At 36.0% G+C, this 13,411-nt stretch overlaps 1 protein-coding gene across 1 annotated transcript in view; it reads right to left on the bottom strand.

Annotated features, from left to right (window-relative positions):
• The window catches only part of LOC140140796 (transcription cofactor vestigial-like protein 3), a 31,937-nt gene extending 19,837 nt beyond the window's left edge, over positions 1-12,100 (bottom strand). Inside the window, exons 1-4 of the mRNA XM_072162554.1 lie at positions 12,075-12,100; positions 11,446-11,567; positions 7,005-7,304; positions 4,625-4,742 (exon numbers count right to left, since the gene is read on the bottom strand). Of these exons, the coding sequence (XP_072018655.1) occupies positions 4,625-4,742; positions 7,005-7,304; positions 11,446-11,532 (505 nt within the window). The 5' untranslated portion in view covers positions 11,533-11,567; positions 12,075-12,100. The remainder of the gene's footprint in view (positions 1-4,624; positions 4,743-7,004; positions 7,305-11,445; positions 11,568-12,074) is intronic.
• Between the last annotated feature and the right edge of the window lie 1,311 nt (positions 12,101-13,411).

Raw genomic sequence — 13,411 nt, 5'->3', positions numbered from 1 at the left:
AAGAACAGCCCAATGCGCCCAATTGAAAGTAAGTGTAATAAAAGTGTCCTAAAAAGCACCCAATTAGGGCAAATTTTGGTGCTTTTTGTGCAAACTTGATAATCATTAATTCTGATGGGTTACAAAAACAGCAAAAAATCGAAGACCACCCCCCCCCCGATTTATAATGATGACCATCGTAAACTTTAATATGAAACGTTTGTCATGCACTCTTCTACATAAATTCTGTACCTTATTGTAGTTGACGCAACGAGAACAGTTTTTTTCTCATTTTGCTCATAACATAATCGTAGCTGGATTAAGTCCCAGTGAAGTTGTGTCATTTTGCACAAAGCCTGGTTAGTTGATAATTACGGCATTGATTACGGACGCTGCAGGCTAAGTCTTGAAACAAAATAAGAGACCAGCTAGGAACATCTTTATGTGACATCACGAGTCAATTATCATCATCACCATGATCGCTTCTCTGCCGCCTGCCTGCCTGAGGAATAATAGGTATGATTGGAGCGAGTTCGTCTGTCACACAGATGATGTTTTTGTAGTGATAATCATCATCTTCATCATGTTCCTGTACAATGTATTTTTGTGGGTATTTGTATACTATGCGATATTTTATCAAAATGGAAAACAACACAACATGTGTGCGCATATCGAAATGTATGAAACAGTTAACAAAATTTTACAAAAACCGCAACTTCTTGTCCGGGCTTCTTGTAGGCCTATTGCAAGTTGCGACTCTCGTTTTTCGAGGAAAGAGAAAGTTTTGAGGTTGTATGCATAGAAGTTAAGTGCTCCGCGTGGAAAGCATTCAGTTGACAGACCTTTACTCCCGTAACCTTTCTATCATGTATATCACAGCTACAGAAGCCGTTCCGAAAGAGTAAACTTATTGCCTTTTACGGACATGTTTTATCAGTCTTCGTATTGCTTCGAGTTTACTTATGTCTTCAATGTTGCCTTCGGAGTTTAAGTTTGAAAAAATTAACTTTACCAATCTAATTCAATTCTTTACTATACAGAATCGAGTTTAGGCGACTAAACAACAACAACACAGACAAACAAACAAACAACAACACACTGACTGTTCTACGGGCCCGTCCGACCAAGATATTGCGTCTTGGGAATTTTCTTTAGGGCATTCAATTAAATGAAGCGCCTAAAGTCAGGTTGGGTGATTATGAAGTGCATATACATCGACAGCTAAAGTCTGCTTTATAGACTTGAGACCCGCACAAACACACCTTTGGGATACGTGAGAACAACGGTACCACTTCCTCAAGTGGTGCGCTTGCACATGTATGCAACGGATTAAATATTTTATTCATCTATTGTGTCCGATTTGAGCGCTGACATATTATTGGAAAATGGTGCCAATCAATATTCATGAAGACGTGCGATCGACACCTCGAAACAATGGTACCACTTTTATGAATAGCATGTCGGCAAATCAATTCGGCAACCCAGGGTCACTTTTATTCGTGGTTGATATCAACTATGTTGATGGTAAAGAAAGAAAGAAAGAAAGAAAGAAAGAAAGAAAGAAAGAAAGAAAGAAAGAAAGAAAGAAAGAAAGAAAGAAAGAAAGAAAGAAAGAAAGAAAGAAAGAAAAGAAAGAAAGAAAGAAAGAAAGAAAGAAAGAAAGAAAGAAAGAAAGAAAGAAAGAAAGAAAGAAAGAAAGAAAGAAAGAAAGAAAGAAAGAAAGAAAGAAAGAAAGAAAGAAAGAAAGAAAGAAAGAAAGAAAGACAGACATCAGGGACACTTTTCACCTGGGTCACCCGGGTCACGGCGCAACCGGTTGAAATCTTCAACTGGTTTTAAATGCTTTGTTTTCCCATTGGACAAATAAAAGCTTTAACCAAAACCATGAAAACCCAAAGGCTGGAGCCTGGATTGGTTAAAACGACATGAAACCCAAATGCATCCGCGCCTAGTCTTGTTACCGCATGCTTCACGATCCACGACGCGGGCGGTTTTGTAAGTCCGAATTTTTCTTACAATCAGTTTAATACCTTTTATTCTCGCTATGTGAAAGTCATGACATTTGTGACTGCGACTTAATCAAACATGATATCATAATTCACGCTGCTCGAAGACGCACGACTAACAAAATTGTAACAACTTCTTTGCACCCCTAGATGTTCGACTTGCGGCGCATAACCCACTGCGATGTCATCAGTCACTCCATAAGAGCACGTGGCGGGGGAAATTTGACCCAGAAAACATTGGCCTGGACGACAAAATGATGTCCGGCTAAGATATGACTTTAATCATTGCGTCAGGATATTTTTACGACTTTGCTGAATTTCTCGTTCAACTTTTTGACTATAAATCAAAATAATAAGAATAAAAATGTTGATAATTAAGATATTTGCATAAAAGGACTAATTATTCTGCCATATTTTCATTTCTTGCGCCCGCAAGTTGACTCGCGTGTTTCGCGAAAATATTACACACACGGTAAAAAGCCTCTGCCTCTGACGTCACAAACAGGTGCTAATTCGTCTAATTGCAGTACACTCCAGCTACGCTAACGGATAGAGCAATGCCAACTATTTATGACCCAACGCGAGTAAAAGAGACGGATGTCTCTGGATTGAGGCTTTGGCATCACAGCTATCGGATTATATTATCTTAAGAAGCAAAATGATAGCTCAATCATCTGATTATGTGATAGATTCTACAGGTAAAAAATTATGAGCAGGTCAAAGGACGTGCTATCTCGGCGTGTTATTAATTTGGACTCTTTGAAAATAAAAATTGAAATACACAATAGAGAAAATCGAGTGGGTGATTTTGCACACATCTATTATTATCCCTGGCATAACTAAATTCCCATTGTAATTGGGCTATTCCAGAAAATAGGTGCACACCCCCTATAGAGGAATAAATTTTAAATCAAAGAAATGTCCGGATTTCCAAGTTTGCTTTCTGAAAACGACTGGATTTCCAGTTGCCAATGTTACTGGAAAAAGCTTGGTAATCCAATCAAATGAAGGAAAAATCACGGAAATGTTGAAAATGAGCTCTCAAATTGAGGATTTCTGATTTTGAACTATTTTTTGCCGGATATTTTTGCCTTTGGGCACTTTAAAAGTCTGGATTTCCAACAGTCACGACTGGACAAAAAGTCTGGATATTCGAACTCCTCTATAGGGGTGTGCATCTATTTTCTGGAATAGCCCATTATAATTATGCCAATAACACCTATATCAGAAACGTCGCACAAATGCAAATTTGAAACTATGTTTTGACCTCTAAAGATTCAGTGAGCAAAAAAGTTACTGCTAATATACTGGAATATTTTTGAATAAATTTTGTTTGAAAAGTTACTACAAACATAGTAGCATACCGTAAGAATAAGATCAGCGCACCTTCCTAAAGAGGAAGCTTCCACTTATATCATGCATAGTAGCAATTATTGGCAAGACTACCACTAGTCAGTTTTATACTTAAATATATTTGGCCTCTAGAGGACGAAAAAAGAAAACCCTGTTTTACGGGCCGGCCCGACCGACCCAGATTTTGAACAAATTGGGGATTTTTTTTTCCTGTACAAATGAATGCCGACCCAAATTGCAAAAATTTCAGGAACAATTTTGTTTTAATTTTCTCAAATTGCAAAATATTTACAGATTTTGGTGATTTTTTTGGGCCATTTAAAAAAAAAGAAGAAAAAAGAAAGGCCGACCGACCGACCCGACTTGAAAGGTCCGTCCACCCGTAGAACAGGGTTTCTTTTTTTCGTCGCCCTACCGTAAAATTTTCCTGACATCATGCATCTTATTATTCGTAATCGGTATTGATACATTTTGCGCATATATGGCGCGTAATGAATGCAGAACGTACGCCAGAGGAGGAGGAAGGAGGAGGCTAAAGCCTGGTATAGAAGATGATATTGGCAGATGATGCAGTTGATGTTTACGGGGCTTATATAATTAACAAAATAGCCTTCAGAAGTCAGGGAAGGATAAACTAGGTCGGGGCCCCTTTATGTTCATTACAGTATATTGCGGTTCAATTTTACCAATTTATATAAATATTATAAATAAATATTAAAAATAACATAAATATTAGTTTTGCGTTACTTATACGTATTCAGTATGTTCAGTTGGACAATATAATCTGTGGTGCAAAAAAGATAATACAGGAGTCAAGAAGTGAAAGGCGTGAACGCGTTAAAAAGATGTCAACAATAATTACTATAATGGAGTGAAATGACAAGAGTTTGAAATTTCCGGGGAAATTTCACTCCATGTGTGAACTGCAGTTGGCAATCCATAAAAATGACTCTTTTACGTTCAGAGTATATCTTCATTGTTGCTGCCATCAGCTCGTATAGAAGACACAATGCTGATTAGACCGTTATTAATAAAATGCCTTTAAATAGCGCACCATACGTGCTGATGAAGGGTTGACTGGCAGTTAGCTATTTCAAGCCGCCGGCTTTACATATGAACTGTTTCCCAGTCAGCGATCCTTAATGATCAAGTTTCAAACTTGAAAATTCACTTTTATAGGTTGACAGGATTATACCTAGGGGGTGTAGTACCACCTTAAGTGATATGAAAATATGAGTTTATATGAAATAATGGTTAATTTAAAGTTGATAGAAATAATGTCTTACCCCCGTCTGCGTTTTTGTTCCACGTTGAAGGCGAACCCGCACTAGAACTCTTTTTAACCCCTGATGATGTGAAACTACTCGGCTGACTTAGAGCACGCGTAAAGTGATCATCAACAACCTGTTGAAATGAAAATTAATTAATTAATTATGCAAAAATTGTAATTTTCATTGTATGAACTTTTAATTGATAGCGTTTTGAAATACCCAATTATGTGAAAACGCTTTTCAAAAGTTAAAAAAAAGCATGTATGTTTAAGGGGCGAATGTAGCGACCAGTTACCATGGTTACTTAAAATATTTAAACATGTAGATTGTTTATGAATACTACGCAACCTGTTTAATCAATTATTTTCCAACAACTGCTGCATGCTGTTCAATTCATCCATTAAACAGGGTTGTTTATCCTTTAAGCAGGGTTTATCCTTTAAACAGGGTTGTTCATCCTTTAAACAGGGTTGTTTTTCCCTTAAACGAGGTTGCTTTATCCTTTAAATAGAATTATTTATCCTTTAAACAGAGTTGTTTATCATTTAAACAGGGTTGTTTATCCTTTAGGCAGGGTTGTTTATCCTTAAGGCAGGGTTGTTTATCCTTTAGGCAGGGTTGTTTATCCTTTAAACAGGATTGTTCACCCTTTAAACAGGGTTGTTAATCCCTTAAACATGGTTGCTTTATCCTTTAAACAGAATTATTTATCCTTTAAACAGAGTTGTTTATCCTTTAGGCAGGGTTGTTTATCCTTTAGGCAGGGTTGTTTATCCTTTAAACAGGGTTGTTCATCCTTTAAACAGGGTTGTTCATCCTTTAAACAGGATTGTTCACCCTTTAAACAGGGTTGTTAATCCCTTAAACATGGTTGCTTTATCCTTTAAACAGAATTATTTATCCTTTAAACAGAGTTGTTTATCCTTTAGGCAGGGTTGTTTATCCTTTAGGCAGGATTGTTTATCCTTTAAACAGGGTTGTTTATCCTTTAAACGGGTTTGTTTATTCTTTAAACAGGGTTGTTTATCCTTTAAACCGGATTGTTTATTCTTTAAACAGGGTTGCTTATCCTTTAAACCGGATTGTTTATCCTTTAAAACGGGATGATATGACCCATTTAAAAAAAAATTATTTTCAAAGAAATCCATGCTGATAAGGAGTAGGACACCTACATCATTATTTTGTTTTTGATGAATCCAAGTGTGTGAAAATATTGGATCCAAAATATGATACATGGATGTCTTACGCCCAATATTTATCATGTTTATTGGTCTCGCTATTGGACTGGACTACGACGTTTCGTCCAATATTTTAAAGCTCATAGCGAGGCCAATAAATATGGGCCCAATCGATCCAATTTTATATCAAAGGTGGGAGGGCGGTAAGATTTTTTTCATGTGTTTTGTACTTCACATTGAAGCCTGTACCAAAATAATTTGAAACCCCGAGTTTGAGTTCCATTGCACTGGCGGTTTTCATATAGAAGCAAAAAAGTGTTTCACAAATGAAGAGCTTAGTTTCAAAACCCTTACATCCATTTCTTGAGCAATTTTGAGAAAACATCAAAAATCATCCAAAAATCTCATCCTACCCAGGCATCCCGCCAAAAACTGCTTTTGTTGCAGACCCTCTTATATCAATGATTTTTTTGATGATTTATTAATGTTTTCTCAAAATTTGAAGTGGATGTAAGGCCCTTACTAAGGGTAAACCCCTTACTAAGGGGTTTTGAAACTAAACTCTTCAAATATGGTTCATAGAATAAGTATGGATGGTAACTATAATTGAAGACCGAATTAAAAAGACTAGTTTGCGTATGACGTCCTGACAACTAGACAGAAAATGCCGTACTGCGCAGGTCAGCAACCAATCACGCCACGACTTTGCCCTGACGTCAGACGCAAACTAGTCTTTTTAATTCGGTCTTCTATTATACATGAAGTTATCGCGTTTCCCGTCGTAACATCTAATCGGAACATATTTCACGACTAAGATTTTACGGGGATTATGAGACAAATAAGAGCTTTCTTCCGATATCAAAATCTCTATTTTGAAATTAAGGGATAAAGGGGAGATGAGTCTGTCGATCTGGTCACACACCTTTGAAACTATATACGTGGTCATTTTGAGCATGCAATCACAGTCAAATGCACTGAAAAACGGAGTCAAAATCTTGACCAATTTTTAGGTTAAAAAGGTGTAAAACGAAATATTCTATGGTCAAAATATGACAGTGAAAGGGGGTCAAAAATGATCACGTAAAGAGTGTATATGGTATATAGGATTATCTTTTAAAATTATGCATTCCATTTCTATTATACAACAAATTAACAAACAAATCAGCCCAAAATATTTTGTATATATCTTAAATTTGACCAATAACTAATAGGCCTACCTTATTTATTTCTCCCGTATAATATGTAAACAACACGCATCTTGAATTTAAATACTCCGCTTCAGGAGCTTGCGTGTCCTTCTCATCCCCAGACGACGTCCTATCTTCTTCTTTTACTGCACTTTGTGACACTGGGGTTGCGCTTGTTACTGTGTGGGGTGCCATCGTTGGCGGGCTGTGATGGTAATGATGATGGTGATGGCTGTGCGTTAGAGATGATGGTGTACTCTGGGTATGATGCGGTGATGTGTAGTCTACTGGAGACTCTATACTATCTTGCATCTTATAATGGCCAAATTTCTGCAAAGTATTGAAAACATAATTTTATATAGATGTTACGTTAGTAAAAAGTGAGATTATGAGTAGTTTAGCCACCAAAACAAATCACAGCAAATGAGAGATCGACATGAATCAACCAGGGAACATGGCTAAAAATGCATCCGAGTCAAACTAAATGGCTAAAAATGCACCCGAATGGCGCACATCCCCAAACCATCATAAACTTTCACTAAGAACCCCCCTCCCCGAGCAAATTCAACAACAACTACTAGTATCCATTTAAATTTAAAAGTCCGTCTTTATCTCTCTAAATGTAAACGAGTGAAAAAGAAGTAATTTCACTGTAGAAAATAATATGGCTCTATAGGACAAAGTACCTAAAGACATGTAAGCCGCGCTTTGCCTACTGATGGCTCTGAAAAGGGCCGTTCACTGAAGACTGTCCCTTGTGGATGGCTCAGTTAAAACGGCTCTTTTCAGAGCCATCAATAGGCAAGGGCGGCCTACATGTCTCATACTCGGGTACTTTTCCTGAAGAAGTCAAGAGGGGTGATCGCTGTAGACAATCCATAAAAACTCACTCTTTTACATTTTTTAAGGTGGTACTACACCCCTGATAAATTTTGTGACTAATTTTGCATTTTTTTCTCATTTATATTGTTAACAAAAGTTATGTATCTGGTGCAATGAATCCAATTCACTGAAATTTTAGTGATTCAAGACAAGTGGTTCATTTATATATGTTATGAAATGAAGTACCGCAAGAATGTACCTCTTTTCTTATCATAAATAACGTACCGCTTGTCTTGAGTCACTGAAATTACAGTGTAGTAACTGGATTCCTTGCCCCTATAATATACAAAACTTTTGTTACCAGTGTGTTATTATTTTTGAGTCACAAAATTTATCAGGGGTGTAGTACCACCTTAAAGAGATAACAAGAACTTACAGGTACTCCGTTCATCAACTTAAACGAATCAAAAACTGCACTGTCCAATGTCTGCCACATTTTCATCTTTATAGCCGTTTACTCCCCAATTTCCAAAAAAAGGTGCATGCAATATCCCTGGGCAATATCGCGATGATTACTCGTGAATGGTGCACAAAATTGATTTGACAGTGGAAGATAATCGTGAATCCGCGAGCTCCAAAGATTACGGTAGAACTATGTTAAGTTTCTGTCCCGGGTTTCTGTTCCAAACGTGGTAACATTAAGTGATTGTAATGTAGTTTTACCACTATGACTCCTCGTAACAACAGAATCATAATGTGCAACTAAACATGTCAGCAAGCCATTTTTATAAAAATTCAATGGACTCATATACCTCAAAGACGAGTTATATTGAGCAAATACTGATGATAAACATATTTTGTTTAAAATAAAAGTGTTTTTCACTCAAAACGTGACCGTAGGGCTGTCTGAAGACGCCACTACCAGTCTGCTGGGGACCGTCACTACAAAAGTACAAGCAAAACATCATCAACCCTTTGTTTCACATATCAAGTTTTTTAACTTTAAAAGAAGTTTGCCGTACAACAAAGTAGTGTTTTCACCAAAGTCACGGCTTGGTGGCGAGGAATAATTGATTTGTACGTGGGATATCTGCATACAATTAGACAAAATAAGTTTTATTGTGAAAAAGAAAAAAGTTTTATTATCGTAAAATGATTGAACCGACACGAAAAGTGGTAATTATCGTATTTTGTTTGTAATGTTCGTGATCTGGGTTGTTTGTGTACATTATTTTCTAATCGACAAACATGCATACTCCTTTGATTATTAAAAACACATACTCGTCAAACTGATCATTGTTGATTATAGATTCATTCGGATAAATCAGATTTATTGGTCTCCTGTCGATCTCTTTAATATTCAACATGTGAAAATATAATTTGGAGTTTGTTTTGACGTTTATAAAAGTCCCTATTTCTTCAAGTAATATGATCCGGAAGATTTTTAATATTGGGGCCATTAATATTAGGTCTTCTCCGGGTGAGGGGGGGCTTTTGAAATGCATTCATTTTACATGAATTGCGCCTTAAATTATGACTCATATCTTAACATTGTGAATTTTGCCTTAAAAATTATGCATTTTACTTAAAATTATGAATTTTACCTTAAAATTATGAATTTTACCTTAAAATTACGAGTTTTACCTTAAACTTATGAATTTTGCCTTAAAATTATGAATTGTATAGGCCCCTACCTTAAAATTATGAATGTGAACTTAAAATTATGAATTTAACCTTAAAACTATGAATTTTACTTTAAAATTGTGAATTTTACCTTAAAATTATGAATTTTACCATAAATAAATTTTCATCATCATCATCATCATCATCAATCAATCAATCAATCAATCACCACCATGACCATCATCATCGCCTTAATCATCATAAAATACCATCATCATCATCGAGCTGTAAACATCATCATTGTTTAGCTCTACGATCACGATGAGGAAACAGTAAGAAATGGTTTTCGTAAAAAATACTTAGTAATAGCACCGATTTTTTTGCGGCAGGTAACTTGAAGGTTTTTCTCAACGAAACAAGTCTACAACTCTACATAAAGACCAATCGATGGCCATAAGTTGAATTCTCAGCGAGACTAGAGCTACCATCGAACTTTTTTGCAACTGGTGATCTATAACTTTGTTGTCATGATCATAACATAATCACGCATTGACGCATCATTGTCATTCCAGCTATAATTACATGTCACAACTAAATCATACAATTCATTACATAAAAATACCACCTAAATTCATCTTTACAAATAAATAAATAGTAACAAATTAGATAACATCAATATCTCACCATTGATACTCAATACAGGCATTGTCTACATAGCTACATACCACTCCACATGTAAAGGAAAATATAGGCTCATATTTAGCATTGCCAAACTGTCAACAACATCTTTCATATTTTCCACGTGCCTTCGATTATTGGAGGTATTTAAGTGATTATCATTTTATTCACAGCCCGTGTGTCTTCGAATTCAAAAGAGGTTTGAGTGTTTAACCTTTGCTCAGAACAGCTGGATTCAACATAACGTGAACTTACTGTGCAAGAGAATAGCATTGGATTTGCCCCTATATTTCGCTCCATGAGCATCGTAGGGCCTACTCTAAACGAAAAATAATATTTCAAGTGGCGAACTTTCAACTTTACGCCTTTTTGACAATCTGTACTCTCGCGCGCAGCACTGATGGTGAAAAAATCGTTGCTTAAAAATCGTTGGTTAAAACGGTTAGGCAAAATTCTACCCAAATATTGGGCACATTTTGTTTGATTTGGTAAATTTTAACCCATTTAATCACATTGGGTAAATATTACCCAATATTGGACAAATGTTACTATGTTTGTTTGCTTTGTGAACTTCCAACAGTTGAATATCACTTTGCACCAAATTTGCCCAATATTGGGTACCATGAAGAGCAACATTTTTTACCACACGACTTAGTGTATAGGCAAGCATGGAAAACCCATTGTGATTCCCATTGTTCATTCGTTTTGGCTGATCGATGTTAGAAATTCCCTTACACATTCAAAAAAGAGTTTTAGTGATATTTATTATTATTTTCGCCTAAAAAGGGCCACATTTTGCTATTCACTAATGAACATGAATTTTGCATCATCATGAAAACATTCTTTTTTTTATTATTGCAACGCGAGGAAAATTCATAGCATATTTCAATAAAATGTGTTAAAATTATTTATCAAATAACTTGCTCGAAAAATAATGCAAAAAATGTCATTTCCCATTGAAAAACGCGAACGTGAAATTGTTTAGGTAAAAAGTTCCACCATTTCCCAAAACTAAATGAACGGATTTAACGTAATGTTATTTGAAAGTAGTAGATCAAAGTTTTTAATGCAGAGGGAAGAAAATGACTTATTTCCGAATCCAAAGCAGTGAAACATTAAAATAAAGTTCGGGATCCAAAGGTTTCATCAGCCATGTCAACATATCACATAAACCATTCATAGAGGTGCTAAAAATAAATAACCTTTAATTCATTTTACCTCATAAAACTAACATATCTGATACCTCGTTTTTTTTTTGAAATAATAACAAATCTTTGCCAGAAATCTTTCTATAAATATAATGTTTTTCCTTCAATGCAATCTAAAAGAATGAAATAGTCGTACAAACCTGTGAAAAATGGCGTTGATAGAAAGAATAGGGTTGGTAGGGTTGGTGGTGATAGGCGCTCTGATACATAACGTCCAAACAACTCATTCTGACTCGGTGAGTGATCGCGTCAAATACAAGATCTGACAATTCAGAAAACGTCAAAAAGTACTGTTATTCTTTTCCAAATTTGGCTAAATCTCCGTTTACGGGATTCGAGTCCGCCTCAAAATGTACTTAATTGATACACGCAGATGGAGAAGTTTTGCAAAAGTTATCGAAGTTGCAGTTAGTTGTCTTTGACTCGTACTAAGTAGCACACATTTAATTTGTCAACAAAATTCAGTAAAAATTGATAATTCAATTGTTTCAAATCGGCTTTAGGGTTGCTTTTCAGCTCTCTTTATATTAATACAATGATGGTTGGAAGTTTGATAAAAATTGAGTTTGATAAAAAGTTTGCAGGAGTTCGTAAAACAGTTGATAGGTAAATTCGAAATTCGATCAAGCAGCTAGATTGTGTGTTGTTTTTTAAGTGCAAAATCTTTACAAGTTTGCACTATTCAATGAAATTAACCAGTTATTTCGAAGAAATGAGCTATATTTTTGTAGTTTTTGCAGACCAATAATTATTGTCATCGATGATGTACCTTTCAATTTCAGCAATAAATGTCCGCGTTAATTCCTTTACGGTGCAACAAATGATTCCAATCTACAATAAAACGATTAAACAAAAATCATGTTTATCTATATGCGCCATTCAACTATTTAACTGAGAAAGAGATTCGTCGAGGTAGCCATATCGACGATTTCGCATTAATATAAATCCAAGTTCAGAATGCAATCAAATATGTTGCTACCAATGTAATGTTTTCTAAACTTTTGAACGCACTTGACCTCCTCTCATTCCTAGCAATCCGCATCAAGGGCATACACGGAGCATCGGTGACAATCCAAATTAACAACGTCCCCATAAATCCCAATTACTACTTTTTCTCTCAGTGCATCCGCATCTTCAAATATATAATATAATATATATCTGTATATATAGATAGATGATAATTATGATGATAATACCAAGAGATGCCCGATTGGTATCCGGTTCTTAAATCTGTCAATTAAATTCAACCAGATGTGCTTCTCGTTGCCTTGACGTGTGGGATAGCTGGATGCTGTAATGACTGGTATCTCTCTTCAGGGCAAGGGGAAGGATGAGGATGCCTGCCTGGCGACTAAATGAAGAGGATGGTGAGGATGATGTTGGTGGTGAAGATGATGAGTAGTCGTATGATGATGATGAGGCGAGGCCGTCCTCATCTGCGACGGGCATACACTATTTAGCTTGCCTTGCGCCAACGTGTTTTTTATGCACCATTCAATAATCCAATATCACTTTTTGCTATAAATTTTCAACTGAACAACAAATCCGATACACGCAACGTTGAAACGATATGTCACGAAAAAACGGCCAAAAATCACGAAATTGAAGAAGTCCGATTTTACCACGTTTCAAAAACTTTTGTTACCAATGCAAATTCTACTTTCAACTTGATAATTAATTTTGCCGCTATTCTGTGTCAGTTTCAGTCAGCAAATTATGTGAGTTGTTGATATTCCAGAAATGGTCCTCACACCATTCGATGCATTAATGAACTACTATAGCTCGGTATTAATGACAGAAACGGAATAATTTAGTACTTCCAATATATTTAAAACATTTCCCGGAGCGGCATCTACACAAAACCAGTTAACGTAAATTTCAGTTAACTTCTCGACTCAAAACAAGTTAATTCTGGAGTACCACGGTGACTTATCTCATTCGTTTGGTAAGTTGTGCAGTGTTCATTCCATCAGTGAGCGCGGATGATTACATTAATACACCAGAAGCGTTTCATGCATGTAGCAGCGAAGTTTTGTAGAGTAAAGTTGACGAGTAAGTCACAAAGTTTAAACAGTCAACACATTTTTTTCCTCAGGAACAGTCCCG

This window comes from Amphiura filiformis, chromosome 19, assembly GCF_039555335.1.
Source record: "Amphiura filiformis chromosome 19, Afil_fr2py, whole genome shotgun sequence".
NCBI classification, from domain to species: Eukaryota; Metazoa; Echinodermata; class Ophiuroidea; order Amphilepidida; family Amphiuridae; genus Amphiura; species Amphiura filiformis.
The sequence above is the reverse complement of the archived record's forward strand: the minus strand, read 5'-3'. Positions and strand labels throughout refer to the sequence as shown.